The sequence below is a fragment of the Platalea leucorodia genome, assembly GCF_965183815.1.
Source record: "Platalea leucorodia genome assembly, chromosome: 2".
In the NCBI taxonomy this organism is placed as follows: Eukaryota; Metazoa; Chordata; class Aves; order Pelecaniformes; family Threskiornithidae; genus Platalea; species Platalea leucorodia.
Window position 1 is genome coordinate 131,161,320 of NC_138824.1, and position 20,474 is coordinate 131,181,793.

The 20,474-nt window shown below is 50.7% G+C and overlaps 1 protein-coding gene across 2 annotated transcripts; it reads left to right on the forward strand.

The window, feature by feature from the left end:
• The first annotated feature begins 389 nt into the window (after positions 1-389).
• On the forward strand, positions 390-9,379 carry LPAR5 (lysophosphatidic acid receptor 5). 2 transcript variants are annotated; one of them, XM_082304786.1, is made up of 2 exons: positions 390-612; positions 7,856-9,379. In XM_082304786.1, the coding sequence occupies exon 2, from the start codon at positions 8,183-8,185 to the stop codon at positions 9,296-9,298; it is 1,116 nt and encodes a 371-aa protein (XP_082160912.1). In that variant the 5' UTR covers positions 390-612; positions 7,856-8,182; the 3' UTR covers positions 9,299-9,379. The 2 variants fall into 2 exon arrangements, with proteins under 2 accessions (XP_082160912.1, XP_082160911.1); XM_082304785.1 differs by lacking the exon at positions 390-612 and adding an exon at positions 1,966-2,160.
• The last annotated feature ends 11,095 nt before the right edge of the window (positions 9,380-20,474 follow it).

Below are 20,474 nucleotides of genomic sequence, written 5' to 3' on the forward strand. Positions count from 1 at the left end.
GAAACGTCCTGGGAGAAAAGCCCGCCATTCCTCCAGCAGGCCTGGGAAGTGCCGACTGTCCCGAATGCCCTGGAAGGTGAAACTCCTCACGCAGCCCAGAGGCTGCTGCTTTTCCTGTCTGAATCATTCAGAAAGTAAAACGCGGCTGCTCTGCCCCTGCTGTGGCTCTTCTACCGTGGCCCCAGATGTGGGTTAACCCCCTCGCTGTGCTCTTCCACGCTTCCCTGCACAAAGAGGTCTGAAGAGCACTGGGGCTGATCAGTCATCCTTTTCAAACCTGAGCAGCCCCTCCGGTGTAGCACGCTTTCCATCTCTCCTTGCCTTCCCAGCTCCCTGCATCCCTCATTCTGTTGGGTCCTTGCTCCTGGTTTCCGGAGCCAGCGCTCTGGGGCGGCAGGCGTGTTGAGATCTGCAGCATCAGGGTGTAGCCTCCGACACACACCCCAGTAATCTGGTCTTACCTGCTGTCGACTCAGCGGTGAGGAAATGCCGGGGGTTGCGCTGCTCTTCCCCACGAGCTGAGCCTCCAAGAGACAGCGAGGGGCAAAGGCGTGAGCCCGCCTGGGCGGGGGGAGATGGAGTCCGCACACCGATGCACCGAGACCCAGTGAGGTGAGTGAACCTGGCTGGGGGAGGGATGCTGTGGGGCAGGGTGGGCTGGCGGGCTGGGCTAAGTACCGCCGTGTCCTCCTCCTCCGACACACACGGTAAAGCCAGGACTGCCAGGCTCAGCCAGGTGCGTGCACATGTGTGCGGGGGGCGAGGGCCGCGGCGGGGCGGAAAGTTCCCACCGAGGGCGTCAGAGACTCCTTTTGCAAAAGGAGAAGGAAACCACCGCCCCGGTATATCTGCAGGCCTTTATCAGTACCAGAGCCTTGAGAGGAACTGAAGAGACACAAAAAGCTGTGAGAACAAAGATCCCAGCAGCTAGGAAGTGAGAAAGGGGGTCTGGTTAAAACAAAAGAGAGGCACTAAAAAGGAGCAGGGTGAGATCGGTGGTTCGGGTGCTATTGTACCCTCCAAGGATTTATGAGCAGCAGAAACATATATCCCTTCGCGTGTCACTCCCTGAATGGGGAGGCAGGGACGGCAGAACAAGGGAGGCAGGGATGAGAAAGTCAAACACCAGGAGCGACAGCCCGCAGGCGGAGGAGCCGGGCAGGGGCTGTGGAGCAAGAGGGAGCCCGCAGGCAACGGCACTTTCTTCTCAGGGCAGCTGCTCCTGGGGACGGATGACGGGAGGATTAGGAGTGTCCCCATGACCTGTCTCTTCTTCCAGGTGTGCTGGGACTGGCAAAGCAGAAATAGGACTTGAAGCACCAGAGCGCCAGATGGGCTCTGCAGAAGGGCAGATCCCTTCCCAGCTACGCCTGGCGGTGCTGGGTTGCAGATGTCGTGCTAAATCAGCCCTTGCGCTTTCTTAGCACCGTGCCTCCTGTAGCCTTGAACGACAGGGACTGACATCTGTGGCAAACGTGCCTTTGCCTGCCACAGGCACTGATGCCTCTTCAGAGCTCGGTTCTCTTCGGGTCCCTGACACGTGCCGGCGGCACAGGGCTGGGCCCCCGGGCAGGAGCGTGTCCCCAAAGCACCCAAGCCCGTGGGACTGACAGGACTCGGAGCCTTTGCGCTAGCTAGTGATTAAATCAACTTTGTTGTCACTTCCCGTATTTTACTTCTACCTCCTGTTTGGCCATATTTTGGAGAGGGGGATGTTTTAATTTTCACCAGTCAGTCCTGGGGGTGGCTGAGTTGGCATGGGAGCAAAGATGAGCAATTATTTGGCACTACGACCCAGGGCAGGTCTCCTCAGTTGCAAGGACGCCTGGGTGTTGCTTCTTGCATGATTACGTTTGCTTTCATAGGATGTGTTTTAGCTTATCAGCTTTGGATAGCAAAGTTCACATTTTGTGGCCAGCCAGAAGTGCATCAGGAAGTGAGAAAGGAGGGGGGATGAACTGCGGCATGACAAATGTAGAACCAGCCGTGGCGTGGTAGGGGACGGCTGTGATTTGGGCGAGCAAGTAGCCAAAGAGCCCACCTGGCTCTGTTTTGATTCAAGCTGCTTGCAGTTTTGGTGCCTGGATCAAGACCTCTGCAGGGACAGTGATCGCTAGACAGCAAGCCTGCGTGCACCCTTGGCTCTTCACCAGCAGAGAGGTAAGCGAGACGGAAACATCTGGAGAGCTGGATGGTCTGGGTGCGCTGGGCACTGGTCCCCACCAGCTGCCGCACGTTCGCTGCCGGACCTGACCGCAGGGCACTGGGGAAGCCTCTACGCCTCTTCAGTTGCCGAGAGAACCTAGAGGTGCAAGGCAAATCTCACTGTTTATTCAAGTGGAGGCTTTCTTCGGGATCCTGTGATACTAAAAGCATGGACAGCCTGCAGAGCTTGCTTGCCAAGGTGCCCACAATGGAAGTCCTCTTCCACGGGGCCTTCAGGAGATGAAGGGGGGTGACACCGCTAGGGATTAGGCAGTAGCAGTGTGACCAGACCTTGTGAGTTAAATAAGGAGGTCTCAGCTTTGATGTTGTGTGTCTCTCACTAAAAACAAGCCATCCGAAGTCTTGAATGTCTTCACGGTTCTAATAATCACAATCATCTAAATTCTTGGTTAGAGAAAAGGTGAAAAGCGGGGCTTAAATATCATCTACAGCAAGTAAAAAGCACCTAGGTTTATGAAAAAATACACCTTCAACTTCTAAACCAAAGTTGGGGGGGAGGGGGTTTCGAGGTTTGGTGTGCTCTTCGTTATTTCCGCTTGGTTTCAGATTTACTGAACGAGCTTGCATAATTTGCGTTTTCAGCCGCGCTGCTCTACACCCCGATGCCGCACCCTCTGCCTGCCCCACCCCGGGCAGCCCCAAAGCACCCCAGGGTTTAAATGGCAAGTCACTCGTGGAAACACTGACCCTGCGGCATGCTCAGCACGATTCTTCTAGCTGTCTTTTTCCGCTTCATCTTCCGCCCCATGCGTAACCCTCTGTCCCACCGCGCTGTCCTCCTTCGTCATTTTTGCAGCGCTAGGAAGGCAGTGGCTATTGGTGAGATAGTATCAGGAGAGAAGATGCGCGGGACCAGACAGCGAGATGCCAAGCACACATCTCGTCTCAGGGCACACCTGCCTGTTCCGGCCGCTGTATGCAAGTACAGCTAGGGTTTCCCACCCCCGCAAAAGAAAAACAACTCAAAATCCCCATGGGTTTTGCATGTCTGGTTTCTGCAGCTCCTCCTCCCCTGCAGTAGCTGCTCATAGCGTGTGTGTGCACATGAACACGTGCACATGTGTCATGTCTATGTCATTCCCCCGTCCCCTCTCCCAGAGCAAGAATACTAGCATCAAATTCATTTTCCACCTGCAAACAGAAAGAAGTGTCTGCCTAGGGAGCATCTGTAGTTTGACTTGCTCTTCTCTGTCCCTGCTGGGGAAAAGGCCATGGTCTGGACAGACGGCCTTCAGGGGCTCAGGTTGATCTTCACTGAGAGGTAAAAAGATGCTTCCTCCACTTTCTGAGCCACATAAGGTCAGTCACCAAACAGAAAGGTCCTTCAGGACTTCAAGACAGCATCTCACCGTGAGGAGGAGGGTGATTCAGCTGTGGTACCATTGCCTCCTTACACAGCTCATGACTTGAGACCTCTCAGCAGCTTTCACGCAGAGCCATGAGCACTCGAGGTTCTTTTAAAGGCAGCCACAAAGCACGTGGCCTGTGGCTCTCACACATTAACCAACAAGGATAATCCAACCAGTTTCAGCTCCTATGTCTCCGTTCTACCAGCCTGCTTTACCCATAGCTTTCCTCTTCAGCGAGGGACAGTCAAAACAGCAGCTCCAGAGCTCTGCGGAGAAACGCTCCGTTCCCACAGCTTCGTCTTTCCGAAGACCATGCATGTACACATCTCATTTCAGGTCTCTGAGGTCTTGACTAAAGTATCCGTTACATCAAATTTGAGACTATCAGCTTAGCTTCAGTAACACCACCATTAGTGGATTCTTGGTTTGTGTTTCCACCTACCCACCAAAACAAAAAAAAATCCCCTCAAAAAACCCCAATCTATTTTACACACTCACTGACCTTTTCTGCCAGTTTAGAACTCTGCTGTTTGGTGTCTCGAAGGCTGAAGGGCTAGCATGTAAGGAGAGACCACTCAGAAAAAAAGAAAAGGTGATCACAGGCAAAAAACTAAACAGGTTTCTTGCACTGGTGTTGCAGGAAAGCCTGGGAGATTTCCACGGCAGCAACTCTCTTCACAGGGAAATTCATCACAGGACTGTCTCTGATCAAAACGGTGGTAGGAATGGTTATAGAGCAGCAATATGAACTAAGCGGTGCCTGAAACCACACGGCTCCTACCCCAGAGGTCTGAAAACAACTGAAGGGTGAAAGACCTGACTAACTGTGGTGTAGAAACATTTGTTTAAAACTGCTTTTAAAGGCTCACTAGCAGACACAATTTGAGAAAAGGGTCTTGGGGGATTTCAGATCAGGGAGCTTGATGTCTGTGTTGAACAAATTAGTAGAAGCTATAATAAAGGAAAAAATCAATTGGCATGCAGTCACATCTAATTACTGGGGAAGAGTCATCATGGCTTTTATAAAGGGATGCTGTGCCTCACAGTCCTTTGAAGGAGTCAACAAGCACGTGAACAGTGGCCCATGTGGATTTCCAAAAGGCTTTCAGAAGGGCTCTCACCAATGGTGCTTAAAGAAATTTAGAGAAAAGGTTCCTACCTGGACAAAAAGTGCCTAAAAGATAGGACAGAGACTGAGGGTAGATGGTCGGTTTTCTCAGTGGAGTTCTAAGACACCGATGCTGGGGCTTGGGCTGTTTGACTTATTCATGAGGGATGAATAATGAAATAACAAATCTGTTGGAGACATAAAATTATTCAAGTTAGAAAAGATGAGGGTTGGCTGCAAAGAACTGCAGAGATTAAGGGACGTGTGAGTGACTGGCCTTAAAATAACAGCTGAAATTTCATCTAGCTAAGTGATGAGAAAAACCAGTCTGAACTGACCATTACCCCTTGCAAATGAGCTCTACGCCTACTCAGCTCAGTGCATCCACGTCATCAACATTGCGTACGTTTTGAGCACCCCACCACAGGGCTCACGAAGGCTGTAGCAGAAATAGGAAGGTTCTGAGAAGGGCAACAAGGACAGAACGGCTCCTCTGCAAGGAACAACTATGAAGACAACGACCCTTCAGCCTCAGAAAAAAAAAAAAAATTACTGAGGGTGAACATGGGAGATGTTTATAAAATCATCAGTGATAAGGTGAAGGTGACTAGGGATGTTTTTTCACACCGTCTCTTCCGGTACTAAAACTAGGAACTGAATCCAGCAAGTACTGGTTCAAAAAATGAGTGCAAGGAAGTGGTTCTTCATCGGAGATGTGATTAAGCTGTGGAACTCTTTGGCACTCCTGGCACTGGATGTTGTAGATGCTAAATTTTACATGGACTCAAAAAGCAACTGGAAAAAAATCATGAAAGAAAGAAATTCCCTGAGGACTACTTCCCTATTCCCTACAAATAGGTCACCTCCGGCTCAGGAAATCCCTGGGCTACAATATGCTGGAAGCAGGAAGAGAACTCGAGGGAGCATAACCACATGATCGCACTGTTGTTACGTTATCCCTTCACCATCCGCGATTTGAGACAGAATACTAGTTGTAGATAGACCACTGATCTCGCACAGTATGGACCGTGCTTACATATTAGATTCTCTAGAGGTGTTTATTGAATACCTCTTGATAAAAATAGCTTGTCTGTGGAGACAAGTCACCTTCACCTGACACCTGGCTGGTCTGGGTACACATGTTAGAGCAGGTCATGGTCTCTCAGAGTCTCAGTCTCACTCACTTTGTCCTGGTCAAGACGAAGGTCTCACCAGTCTGTTCAGTCTGCAGTCATTGCAAGGTTTTGGCTCTAGCAAAAGCTGGCGTATCCTCCTTGAGATTTTTTTGAAGCATCTAATCATTTCACTTGAAGCCAACAGCATTCTTGCACATTTGCCTTGTCTTGCGGGAGTATCTTATACTTTAAACTTATGCAAATTTTCACACAGAGTTTTCATCCACCACTGCCAAAGAAGGGTGAAAGCCACTCAGATGTAGCTTGACAAACCAGCAGAAGTTCCTCTAAGAAAATTGTCTTGGTGGTGGACCTGCCCAACAACACAAAAAGATGTGCAAAATAGATAACTGTCTATTCTCTCGTATTAGACTTCCACTTTCATTGGCTAACATTGTTGCCAGAATGATTCTTTTCCTACGTATGAGGTCAGCACACGCTTCTGCCTTGAACAGACCCTCCCTCTAGATCCACGCATTGCCCCACAACGCCATCCAGAAGGTCTGACATGGTTATCACGCCTGTCAAGTTGCTGAGTAGCTTTCTCTTACAGTAATATCAACCTGATGTAAAAATTTCCCCTAGACAGAAAATTCTACTTTCCTTTTGAGGTAAATCACGCTTTATGTGGGCTCTGTGAGGGAGTCCCTGCCTAATCCCTGCAAACAGCTATGGGGAATTCGGGCATACTTACCAAGCCCTTTGCGCAGCTTTGAGAGTGGATGTGTAGTTTTAGGATCATAGAATAATTAAGGCAGTCTCTAGCCCAACCTCCTACTCAAAGCGGGTCAGCTATCAGATCAGATAAGTTTACTCTGGACTTTATAGAGTCTGGTCTTGAAAACGTCCAAGGATGGAGGCTCCACAACCTCTTGGGGAAACCCGTTGCAATGCCTGACGTTCCTCACAGTGAAAACATTTTTCCTTATGTCCGGTCTGAATATCTATTGCTTCAGTTTATGCCCATTGCCTCTTGTCCCACTGCCACGCCTCACTGCGAACAGCTAACTCTGTCCTCTTCCAGTAAGCACCTTGCAGGTACGGGGAGGCTGCTATTATATCCCCTGGAATCCGCTCTTCTCCAGCTGAACAAGCCCAGTTGCCTCAGCAGCTCCTCACGGGGCAAGTGCTTCAGCCCCCAGACCTTTTTGGTGGCCTTCCACTGGACTCTGGTTTGGCAGGGCGGTGTTCCCATTAGTACCTAGAGTGGTTACCAGTCTCAAACCACTTCAGAGTCCCAGCTACGTTTGGCCAAAAGAATCCCATGGCTCTTCCTGCTTTACTCTGTGCTCCTTTACCTGCTCTGTGTTCGCGGGACATGGGCTGCTTCATGCTTTATGGTGGTGTAAGCAGGAAAATGATCTGAGGACATCCAATCCAAACAGTCACCACTGGTCCCATGCAAGAGAGAACACCAAAGGAACGGCATGAATGTCAGCAACGTAAGGAACTTTGATTAGCTGGGGCTCAGGTTTGTTGTGGGTAGTTTCACCTAGGAAAAGGAGCTAGGGTGGAGTCAAGTCTAACCGTGGTATAATTCTTTTTATCTGCAATGGATGTACAAAGTCCTGTTTGTCTGATATAAAATAATACTATGCAGTTTTTATTTTAACTTCCATCCAGTCAGCATTTTTCCCTCAAAATGCTTGCTCTCCTCTCTCTCTCTCTCTCTCTCTTTTTTTCTGGAGCTGCTTTGACGACTCTGCCTGTGTGCTCTTGTGCTGTCCCTTTCTTGTATACATGCACTCTCAGCAGTGATCAAAGCAACGTGCATTTTCTGGGGCTGAGCGATAAATGATTCTGTACAACAATTACCCTCTCTGCGCTCTGGTTTCTTCCGCCATGTAATTACTCACTTTTCTACTGTCTATTTTTCTTAGTCTTTTGGTTTCTTTGTGAGTTCTTGCAGCAGAAGCCATCATGGTGGGATTTTGACCTTTCAAGAGGTTTTCCCCTCTCACTTAAACTCCTCTGTCTTGGTCTTCCACTCCAACCAGGAATTGTGCTGATATTCAACAACTGGTGGTGACCCTCCATCGCATCAGCATCCCCATAACCACTGGAAAGAACTGCGGAACGAGAGGCAGAAGCTGACTCTAGCTGACTACGTTGCCTTCCCTGCCAGATGACCACTGACCAGCAATCCAAAGCAGCACCTCAAGAGAGAGATGTGCCCATCTACCTCCCAGCTGCAGATGAGGGGAATGACCTGCCCATAGCTTCTTAGAGGGGAATGACTTCACTCAGCGCTTTTCTTTGTGCCTCCTTAGCCCACCAGCAGGCTCGGCTATCTCAGCAAGACCCTGCCCTGATCTCTGCTGGGCATGTCAGCTTTCAATGCGTCTCATCAGACATGCAACTATTACAGCTTCAACCACCACCTCCTCCTGCCTGGCTACGTCCTGATATTCATTACAGGTTTGATGCTGAACATGATGGCCCTATGGATATTCATCCGCTACCTGCGCCTGAAGTCTGTAGTGATGATCTACATGTTCAACCTGGCCGTGAGCGACCTCACCTTCACACTCCCTCTGCCGCTGCGACTCTACTATTATTCCAACCACCACTGGCCCTTTGGTAATACCCTGTGCCAAGTCTCTGGCTCCGTCTTCCAGATCAACATGTACGGTAGCTGCCTCTTCCTCACGTGCATCAACCTGGATCGCTATGTTGCCATTGTCCACCCACTTCGCTGGCGGCATCTGCGGCGCCCCAAGGTGGCCAAGCTCCTTTGTCTGATTGTCTGGGTTGTGATCTTCATGGGCTCCATCCCCACTGCCATAGTCCACAAGCAAACCCACTGTGAGGAACAGAACCAGACCATTTATCTGTGCTTTGAAAGCTTTAGTGACAACATGTGGCAGTATAACCTCTTCCCTCTAGTCATCCTGGCTGAAATCTTGGGGTTTCTCCTGCCTCTCAGCTCTGTGATGTACTGCTCAATTCGGATCTTTCAGGAGCTCTGCCAGGACAGCCAGAGGAAGACCCTGAGACAGCAGAAGACCATCCGTCTCCTTTTGGCCAATCTGGTCATCTTCATCATCTGCTTTGTGCCTTACAACACTACCCTGGCAGTTTATGGGATGATAAAGGCCCAGGTGATGAAGGTTGAGGAAGAAACACGGGACTCCATTCGCAAAGTGTTAATTACGACAATGCTGTTGGCCAGCATGAACTGCACGCTGGACCCCCTGATCTACTACTTTAGTACTGAGGGTTTCCATAACACCTTTAAGAAACTGCGGCGGGGACAAGCCTGGGACTCAGATACGGGGACGCTTAAGAATCAGGTTGTGGGGAATAAGTCAACCCGAGACCATACTGTCTCAAAAGTAAAACCGTTCCCAGCTGAAAACTTGATCCGTCCCCGTGAATCTTTGCCATCACTTCCTACTGCAGTATTTTTGAATGGCCCTATTGAGGACTCGGAAATATAATCACAGAAAGGTCATACCATTGCAGAGTCACCCGTTCAATAATTACAGCAAGACGGTGGGAAACAGCTCAGGGTAACGTAGCAAACTCTTTGAGGGAGCAGAGCAGACTGTATGTGGGTGAACGTGATGATACAAAGCTGAAGGATGAAAGGTTGTTTTGAATAAACAGAGATGTCTCGGTGACATGGTCCCACCTGACTCATTCGGTCCAGGAAACATAGTGGGGAACAAGGACTTGAAACAAACCTCACGTGTCTAGGTCTGGGCAGCACCGACTCCCGTAGCAAGTCCATCCTGCCTGAGCACCTCCTGGCTGCACTGTAGGGTGAAGCAGTTCTGGGGTTAATCCGAGCACAGACGTGGTACTCGCTGCTGACAGAGTGAATGTCCTGGGAAAGACTGAGGGAAACTTTGGGGTTGTTTCTTTAACTAGATGCTTCAATTCGAGTCTTAAATCCAGCTTGGGACACCTAAATAAGTGTCTTAATGTTCCAAAAGAGTTGAAGCGTTTAGCAGCCCTTGTTGGGGTCAAGGAGAACAGCTGGGTGTTTAGTACTCTGGCAGAAAATAGGTTCCTAATTGTACAGTCAGTCGCAGACCCTAGCAAAACAATCTTTAGGAGGTATGTCAAATGTGCTTGCGCAGCTGCACACACACACGCGCGCAGCACAATGGCTATACGTTTACCTAAAGCAAAACGGCTTGGGAAACACTAGCAGACTTAAAAATACACCCAGCATTCATAATGGGCCCAGAAAAAAAGAGGATACCAACGCTGCCGTCGTTTCTGAAGCTCACGCCGACGTTAGTGCTTTGCACTTTCCTGTCGCTCGGCCATCGGGTGATTGATTTCAGGTCTGAGTGATTTTCACTGTTAAAAAGAAATGATGTCACAGAATGAGGCTGCAGCGAGATACATTTGCTTGCGCTGTTTGTACATGCTTTTTCAGCCTGCGCTATAGGGAAAAACCTTATAAATCTCCCCAGAACCGAGAGACCCAGCCGTACGCAGGCAGTGCCAGAAACCCCAGTTATTCACGCCTGCCAGGGACCAAGGGTTGCCTTCCCGCTTGCACTGCAAAGCAGCCTCTCTGTGGCTTCCAGCGGGACGCAGGCTCGCCCCGAGTGGGTCCGTTACAGTATATTTTAATTTTTTTGGAAAATGTTAAAGGAACGGTAAGGAGAAGTGACAAGAAAAGCTGTGCAGAGTAAAGCCCTGGTTCTTAGACTTCTAAATTAGCAATTAATCTGTTTTCAAGTCCCTACCTCATGACTGCTGGAGGAATAAATGTATTAATGTATTGCAATGCATCATGGGTTTTGTTACAGCGCAGTTTAGGAGACACGGGGTTTTAATCCCTCTTTCCAGTCTCCCTTGAAGACCACCTCTTTTACCACAGCTGACTGTAGAAGCAGGTCTTCAAGAAGACCCGTAGAAGATGATGAGCCTCTCCACAGAGAGATCCTTGTGTCACAGGCTGCCGTGGGAGACGTAAACCCTAGGCAGGCCAGCTCTGTCCCCTCCCTCAGCCCGTGCATCACCACCGGACCAGTCTTGAGATATGACTGCAGATGAAGGACATTTAACGGTGTCTGCGAGATGCGCCGAGAGAGGTGGAGGAGGGCTTGCGGGGCAGTAGGTATTTCTATTTTGAAAATTCAGAACTGCCAGGTGAACGTGAATCATTTGTGGCAGTGCAGCTGGAGAGGAATCAGAGCGGTGTGCGTGCTTTCTGCTGGGGTCCGATGTTACCCTTGTGTTCTGGGATTTACGAGGTAGCGAAGTGCTATTGCGGCAACTGCACTGCTGTCCATTTCCACATCTTCCTCCGTCTTCCCCTTTCCTAGACCCCTTTCCTTGTCCCTGTTCCTCTGGTCCTTTCTCCCTTCCCCAGATCTAATACGCCATGCGCCCGAGCATCAGGGCAATGTCTTCACTGCCATGTTTTCTTCCCCGCCCAGAGAAGCTGATTTTTCCTTTCCTTTTAGCTTGGCTAGAGCACTGTCATAGATTCACAGAAAGATTCGGGTGGGAAGGGACCTGCGGAGGTCTCTATCCCAACTCCCCGCTTGCAGCAGGCTGTTGGGGGCAGCAAGGGCTGGCTGCTCCCCAAAGGAAAGGCAGCCAAGAGCCAGGTTTGGTAACAAGGGAGGCAGAGGAAGGGCCTTCCCCAGGAAGGGCCCCATCCCACAGCACCTGAGCAAGGCAAGCAAGGCAGGTACGGTGATGATAACTGGGTTCAGCTGAGAATTCAGACAAGCCTGTGGTGACGAGGCAGGTCCAAGGTCAAAGTAAGAAGTCAAGTCAGCACCAGGATCAGGTCTGGAGGCAGTAACCAGGGTGAGCCACAGCCCAGCGATTGCCAGACAAGTCCATTGTGACGAGGTAGGTCTTGGGTCAAGCCAGGAAGCCTATCAATAGGTCTAGATCAACACAGTGCACAGTCAAGAACAGGCAAGACTGCTAAGGCAGGACCCAAGGGCAAGAGCACCAGCTTAAAAGCAGCTCCTGGGGCAGGGGGTCAGCCCTCGCTGAGGCTTCAGCAGAGCTTTCTGGAAACTCTCCCCAAAGTCACCGGAGGGAAGGGGCAGCCCTCAGCCGCACTGTCTCTGACCTGGCCCCAAGCTCGCGCAGCCAAAGCCCCAGGAGCAGGGAGGATGCGCTCGGGACCCTGAGCCAGTTCAGGTTGCTCAGGGCCTGGGCCAGGTGTCTTCTGAGCGCCTCCAAGGATGGAGATTCCTCAGCCTCTCGGGGCACCCACGCCAGTGCTGAAACATGCCCTGGGGAGAGGCTTTTCTTAACGCTCAGCAGGAATCTCCCTTGTTGCAAGTCATGGCTGTTGCCTCTTGTGCTTTCTCAGTGCCCCTGCGAGCAGAGTCTAGCTCCATCTCCTCCATACCCTCCCTTCAGGCAGTGGCAGGCAGCAGTTAGGTCCTCCTCGACCTCTTCTTCCCCAGGCTCAGCAGACTTGGCTCCCTCAGCCTCTCCTCACAGGGCAGGCACCCCAGCCGTCTCCGTGGGACTATCCACGGTTTGTTGATGTCTCTCCTGTGGACCCAACGTGGCCCAGGTGCTGAATAAAGAGCAGTAATCACTTCTTTCCACCGGCTGGCTGCCCAGGACGTGGGAAGCATCAGCAAAAGCACCAAGGGTGGTGCTCCCTGGACGCTCGTGCCTGGTAAGAGAGGAGACTTCTGGCCGCCATGTGCACCATCCATCCTTGTCCTGGTGTCCCCAGGGCAGGCTTCTGCAGTTGGCGTCCTCAGAGAGGCACCCGACTCCCCCAAGCCGGGGCGAACGGCGGTCTTTCAAAGGCCTGCAAGCTTGCCAAGTATGAATGAAATGGTGGCAGACGCCACTCCTTTGGAAGCGGCTGCTCCTCTGCCAAAGATACAGTATCCCCCCCAAAACACAACACAGAAGTTCTCCAAAACAACATGAGAAAATATCATCTTTTCTTATAGTCATTCCTGAAAATAGCAGGACTATTTTTACCTGGAACATTTTATAAATATTCCACCTCCAGCAGAGGAAATTTTAGCTCAAATATTTTGACAAAATTATAAATAACTGAAAAGCTGATCTCTTAATGGATCTCATCAACCAGTTTAACAATAAAGGGGGCTGCTGGTCATGCTACAGGCAGCAGCAAAGTTCCTGACTTTGGATTTCTGAAGGCTTTCCTTAATTGTTATATGGAGGCATCCTGTGGGCTGTTGGGTTTTGTCCTTTGGGTTTTAAATCATTTTCGGCTTGCATTGGTTTTGTTTCATTTTTGAGGATTCTAGTCCAATTTAATCACTTTGGATTCTGGAGAGGATTTTGGTTATTTTTCATGTCTGCCAGAGAGAATGAGTGTTAGCTAGGTCTTCTGCTTCTGCGTTTTTGCCTTTGTCACCCTGATTTTTTTTAGTCCGTCACATGGTGATAAAGAAGAGAACATGCATGTGCTGTCTCTCAGTGAAATGAGTCACTCGCCCTATCTTGCTTTATAGCTTCTGTTTAACGAGTATGTATAAAAAAGCCAAACAAAGAAATCGGAAGGTTCGAGGGTATGAGGTGTCCAACAACACCACGTGCTACAAAATGGAACTGCTTTAAAGGATGTGTTTAAAACAACAGGAACAAACAACGTGAAGCGATGGTATTCAAGAAAGGGAAATTAAATGGGAATATAAGCTCAGCCAAGCCTTTTCAACCTGTATAATTGACCCTCTACATCCAACTGTGATAATTCTTGAATTAGTATTCTTGCTAAGTATGTCAGGGGTAAGAGATGCCATTCATTGCTCCCCTGCACTTTGTGTCATTCGCAGATGTGAACATTAAACAAATGTCTTCTTATCAAGTAAGACTAAACAAGTGAAAGGTCAGAGAGATGGCAAAGGAGCACAGAATGCTTGTACTATACGGATCAGACAGGCTACCTGCAAAAATGCATAAATACATTAGGATTTGTCGTGGTTTAACCCCAGCCGGCAACTAAGCCCCACCCAGCCGCTCGCTCACTCTTCCCCGGTGGGATGGGAGAGAGAATCGGAAGAGTAAAAGTGAGAAAACTCGTGGGTGGAGATAAAGACAGTTTAATAGGGAAAGCAAAAGCCGCGCACGCAAGCAAAGCAAGGAATTCATTCACTGTTTCCCATCGGCAGGCAGATGCTCAGCCATCTCCAGGAAAGCAGGGCTCCATCATGCGTAACGGTGACTCGGGAAGACAAATCCAAAACCTAGCCCCCTGCTAGCTACTATGAAGAAAATTAACTCTATCCCAGCCAAAACCAGCACAAGATTTCAAGTCTTTTGCCTTCCAGAACAGACACGCCAGTCAATTCTGGAAATGGTGCCTTGTTTAGATGATACAGAAACATATTTTTATGACTATTTATCATGATCTTAATTGTATTTTATACTTTCCAGAAGCCAGCTGCTGCTCTGGGTTCTTTAAATCAGCTTGAAAAGATGTTTCACATGCCCCAGAAGAAGCCAGACTTAATCTCCAAATTGTTTTTATTACTGCTTGTATTCCCTCCACCACGTACTGGCTGCGCGCCTCCCACCACTGGATGTATCCCTCCAACCAAACATGCATTTTGTATTAGAAACCCCTGAGCAACTTAAGCTGTGCCTGCTCTGAGCTCGGGAGGTTATCCCCCCCTCCAGCAGCTGGGAGTTAAAACAGATGTCCTCCAGAGGTCCTCCCAACCTAAATAATTGTCTGATTCTCTGACCTTGTGTTTTAGATGCTGATCTGGTGTCTCAAGCATTTTTCAGCTTCTTCATTATCATTCCCTCCTAGAGTTGTTCTCGCTTGGATTACACTTTGCGGACCCTGCCTGCCTTCCAGCTGCAGCCGGAGCCCTCGCCCCTGCGGCTGCGGGCAGTCGGTCCAAGCTTTGCGTTTCACGCGTTCCCTCTGAAGCCTTTCTGTCGAACTCCTGCATCCTGCAATGCTAACGGAATCTCGGCAGAGGCCAGGCTGCCGCTGCGCTGATGCCGCTGCACATCCTGCTGACCAAAACCGTCTCAGGGTTTCCTTCTGGTTTCCCACGTTTCCATGTCATCTGCTGTCTCTGCTCTTACCCTCAAAGCGATCTTCGGGCATGGATCATTTTTGGTTTGGCTTGCGTAGCACCTTGCACAGCGGGTACGGCGGTCTCTGAGGGCTCCCAAAGAAAATGAGAATAAATAGCGTGATATCACTGCTGTGCTGCTCATTTTGTTTGAGGATGTTTGAGAGTCTGGATGTGCTAAAGCCAGACATAGTTATCCCTGCTTTAACCTATTTCGCTCAGTGACGAGGGAGCGGTGATCTAGTCTTCCATGCGAGCTGTAAAACCTCCCTGCCCTGCAAACGCTGCCCGCTGCGAAGCGGAGGCGGTCGCTCTCCATTCCGGTCCCTGAAATAGAAGGGAAGAAGAAAGTACTTTTCTCCAGGAGGGCAAGGGGTGGAGGGGAAGGATCAAACTTTTCACTGTAAAGTGATGATGAAAGACCTTTCCTGACTTTGGGGGGAGAAAAAAGAAGAAAGACAAAAAAAAAAGAGAGGGAAAAAAAGGAGAAAGGCGGTACTGACATCACTGATAAAGCAACCTGTTGCCGCATCAGGAACGGACGCAGATGACAGAACCACCCCTCAGCACGGTGTGACACCTGAACAGCCTGTCCCAGCTTCAGAGGGATACCTCCAGGCTCTCCGTCTCCGATCCTCTGCCCTCCTGGGAGCCTGGGTGGGTAAAACACACTGACCCAGACGTAGCTGGGGCTAGCTGAAATGGGGGGGCTTTCACCAAAACAAGTGTTTTGCGACAAAAAAATTCATTTTGACCAGCATTACCATTTTTTTTTTTTATCTGAAACAACAAAAGAATTTCCGAATCCCAAATAATTTGATCTGCCTGAAGGTAGGAAGGCAGACCTGGCCAGGCCGGGTCGATGGGCCCAGGCCACTGGGTGAGGGTCAGCAAGGCTCAGGGCCAGGTCCTGCCCTGGGAGCACAGCAACCCCAGGCACCGCTGCAGGCGTGGGGAGGAGCGGCTGGGAGCTGCCCGGCGGGAAAGGGCCTGGGGGTGCTGGTCGACAGCCGCTGAACACGAGCCAGCAGGGTGCCCAGGTGGCCAAGAGGGCCAATGGCACCCTGGCTTGTATCAGGAACGGTGTGGCCAGCAGGAGCAGGGAGGTGATGGTGCCCCTGTGCTGGGCACTGGTGAGGCCGCCCCTCGAATGCTGTGCTCAGCGCTGGGCCCCGCACCCCAAGGCGGCCATGGAGGGGCTGGAGCGTGGCCAGAGCAGGGCAGCGAGGCTGGGGCAGGGGCTGGAGCACAAGGCTGGGGAGGAGCGGCTGGGGGAGCTGGGGGGGCTCAGCCTGGAGAAGAGGAGGCTGAGGGGAGCCCTCATCGCTCTCTGCAACGGCCTGAAAGGAGGCTGGAGCCGGGGGGGTCGGTCTCTGCTCCCCAGGAACAAGCGATGGGACGAGAGGGAACGGCCTCAAGCTGCGCCAGGGCAGGTTTGGGTTGGATATTAGGGAAAATTTCTTCACGGAGAGAGTGGTCAGGCCCTGGCCCAGGCTGCCCAGGGCAGGGGCTGAGTCCCCATCCCTGGAGGGATTTAAAAGCCGGGGAGATGTGGTGCTGAGGGCCATGGTTAGAGGTGGTCCTGGCAGTTGGGTTAACGGTTGGACTCGATGACCTCAGAGGTCTTTTCCAACCTTAACGATCCTAGGATTCTATAACATCTATACGATCGCAGCCACACGGCAGAGAGACAACGGGGGGCACCGGCCCCGCCGTCCTCCGGGCCGGGCCGGGCGGAGGAGGCCGCCGCCCGCCGCCGCTCCCGGCCCGGCCCCGTTCGCGCTCTCCGCGGCCAACAGCGGCCCCCGGCGGCGGCGGCGGCGGCGGCGGCTCCTCGGGGCCGAAGCGGCGGGGGGGTCGCCCGGTGCAGGGCCCCCTCCGGGATGCCCCGGGGCCGGGGAGTCTCCGTTCCCCCGGGGGGACCCCGTGTCCGTGGGAAAAAGCCATTAAATTAAAAAAAAATTGATGGTAGGGAAGCGAAGAAGCTGTAAGACAGAAAGGAGTCAAGGTGAGTGCTGCTCCCCCGGGAGCCGGGGGGGAGAAGGGGAGTTAATTTTGCTGCCAGGACAGCAACACCCCAATAGGAGACGGAGCAACAACCATAAAAGCGTTTGGAAGAAATCTCGCCCGTCGGTGCCCGCCGTGAGGGTTTTAGCCGATCGGAGGTTTCGGGGGCGCCGCGGGAAATGAAAGCGGCCCCCAAGGGAAGGTTTGGAAGCCCCGCGCTTTGGGTTCAAAAACGCCCGGCTGGTTTTTCTCCTTGTGCATAGGTGTCGCGGTTGTCCTTGGTTACCCAATGACAGATTGCTCTCTCCACCAAGTCCCTTCTTTGTTCCCCGCGTAGGATGAACACCGCTCGCAGAAAGAGAAAAAAAAAAGTAGCTATTTGCTATTTTTCTTCTTTTTTTTTTTTTTCCACAGGCAGTATACAAATCCATCAGTTATTTACTGCACGTATCCGAACTCCATTCTGCAAACAGGGCTACTGATCTTCTCATGCTTTTCTGTAGTATTTATCATTACCGCATCCAACAGCTTCATAAATTTGAATTAACTTCTTTCACAGGAGGCCCGTAAGCCGAAATGGTATTATTACTATTTTATAGGCAGGAAACTTAGTAGCTGAACTGTACGTTCTGAATTATTTGGGATGTGACTTTTTGGAGCACTATATAGCACGTATACATTCTGCGTGCCGCTCCTACTGATTGCAGTCACAAATACAAGACCTGAGCGATTCTGTGAACCAAAGTCCCAAGCCTTTGCAAGGAGGGGCGAAGGACGGGTGGCTTCTGGGGACAACGTGGTGTATGTGCTGATGTCCAGCATCACCCGGGGGCTCTGGGGCAGGGGCAGGGGCTGCGGCGGTGGTGGAAAGGGGCTCACAAACACTGTCTTGCGAGGAGATGAATTTCTGAGATGCTTCTATATCAGCGTGCGACATCTAGATAATGAGCAAGGGGAATTAGACGTTCTCATTGATGAGCATGCATTTGATATAATTAGCATTACAAAAAACCCGGTGGGACGATTTGCATGATTGCAGTGCTCGAGTCCCCGGTTATGGCCTATTCAGAGGGGACGGGGAGGTTAAAAAAGAAAGAAGTGTTGGGGAAACATGCTGCTGTGGCTCGGGGACAGCAGTCGCTGCTGCACAGCCGCTGAAAGCGTTACAGCGTGGCCGGCGGGCTGCGGAGCCCGGGGGCAGCAGGGGCTGGGGGATGCTACGGGAGACCTGAATCTGGGTGCTGTGGGAGACCCGAATCCGGGAGAAGTGCAGGAGACTCCTGCAGCCGTAGTAAGCCTGTGTCATTAGCACTTGCCGAAATTATTGGCAACAATTAGTAAGCAGGGAAAGGATCGGCGCTGCCACGGGCCGGCTTGGTTTTGGGGTGCGTTGCGATGGGTAGCGAGGCATTTGTCGTCGGCCTGGGAATGGGAGGTTGTCTTCACGACCTGATTGCCTTATTTGCGCATCGGGAGCGTAACCTGAACGACCAACAGGCACGCTTGGTGCTCCAGAAGGACCTGCCTCCAGAGGAGGGAAGTGAGGTGGGGAATTAGTCAGGAAGAAACACGGTGACAGAAAAATACCAGTGAGATCTGGTGGTTGGTTTATTACCGAGCCAAAGAGCCCACGGCTATAATCAACGGGAAAATGCCATCTTAGTTCAGAGGTAATAGGAATGAGAAATTTAGAAAGTAAAAGGGTAAGAAAGACAGACAAAAAGGTGACGTGGGTCATTCTGTCATTCTGCACTTTGTACTTTCTAATGGTGAGGGAAAGGAAAGGCAGTGGGTGAGACACCGTGACTTACCGGACAAGGAAGAATTAAATATAGGAGAAGCAACAGGAAAAGTCTCTGGGTACTTAATTTAGAAATGGTATTTATTGACTGTTTCAGAGTAACTGCCAGTAGCAATATATCGTCAATCTGATAAGTAGATCATTGCCACAGGCAGGGTGACATCGATGCTTCAAAGGGAAATGGTCAGGCTCATCACTTGAGCTATTTTCGAAGCCTGGGAGGGCCCTGTCATACGCACAACTCTCCGGTTTGCTTTCTTCAAACCTGACCCTGTGCTACTCTCTTCCCTCCATGCTGTCCTTCCTCATCTCGTTTTCTAGACATGCAGTCTGAAAGTACTAAGAAAAACTATTCTCTTCCAAAAACCTGAGGCACTTTGCACCAAAACCATCATTCAGCTGCGAGAGCAACTTCCCAGGGGCACCAAAACGTGGGATGAAGCTGACTGCGCCTGCCTTTTTCACTCCTATTTCCATCCTTGGGTTGACTTTCATAGCCCTCTATAGGGGGTAGCCTTCACCAATTTAAAAAATAAAAGAAATAATTTAAAAAAAAAAAGTTTTTCCTACTGGCTTGGGTTTAGCACAGAGATGGTGTTAGTGGTCCTGAGAAATAACCTCCTCAGCGCTGATGGTTTGATCCAGCTGAGCTTTGGACCGCTTTTCCTGCTGAGCGGGGTGGTGGGTGGGGATCTTGGGGTCTGACAGCTCTTCCCCGTGCAGCGTTTCTGTTAGCAGCTGAGTGCTGTGGAGGGTAGTTGTCCTGCCTTATGTTTCCAATTGCCAGGGTTGCCTGTGAGACGTCAGACACTGCGCTGCGACAGAGCCTGAAAGGAACAGGAAAAGCTCCGAGACCTGCTGGAGAAGATGCTTGTGCTCCTCACCAGAGGAACATTTTGAGAGGCTGACAGCACAGTGACCCTACCAAGAACACAGGATCTTCGTAGCACTGTGTCTCTGTGCTTGGATGCCAGGAGAGTGTCCAGAACGGCCTTTTGTCTTGGCTCTTTGGACTCACGCCACAGTGATGGATGCTTTTGGAATCGGAGATGGAGCTTTGCTTCTGTCTGAACCTGCAGCCGCTTGGAGCTTACAGCTTCCCGATCTTGCGTAGCTCATGAGCCCCAGTTGATGCTATTTGTCCTGCACCAAACCTGCATCAAATCCATCTCAAGTTCCTTCCCCAAGTGTCTTAGGAAGTAATTCCCAGGCTATAATTTCGAAGAGACAGCCGGTCAAGAAAAGTCAGCATCTCTTTCTTATATTTTGTTGCTCCCACAGCTAGCTACTCGGGACAGGGGGGAGGGCAGGGAAGAAATGAAAGAAAAAGAAAAGCCTGAGCATCCATAAAAGTGGGCAAATTACAGAAAGAGAGCTTCCACTTGGCTCTACATGCAACTACTGCAGGGTAAACTGGAAACTTTGTTGGTACGGTGCAACGTCCTTGTTTTGGCTGGCTGGTGGAGTTTATCTGGCTGTTGAAGAAAGAATTGTTTTAAAGAAGATGGTACCGCAAAGACTTGAAGACCAACTTTAACACCTGACTTTGTTCCTGTGTGCAGCTCTGGGAGGTTTCTTAATGCCATCTTTGTTTCTACTTCAAGTCTGGGTGACTGCATCTGGCAGCGAACATACCAGGTGGTGGTGTAGAGAGAGAAATGTGTCTGGGAATGCCACACCTCGCAGGGCTCAGTCACTCTCAGTCTTTCCCACTTTATCCTCCATGGCATCACAGCTTTTGAAGAGGGTGGGTAAAGGAAAGGAGAAGAATCATAGCCTTCAACAGATTTTGGATGG

Bases quoted from the DNA above. Each gene is read 5' to 3' on its own strand.
- LPAR5 (XM_082304786.1), top strand. From the start codon at position 8,183: ATGTCAGCTTTCAATGCGTCTCATCAGACATGCAACTATTACAGCTTC.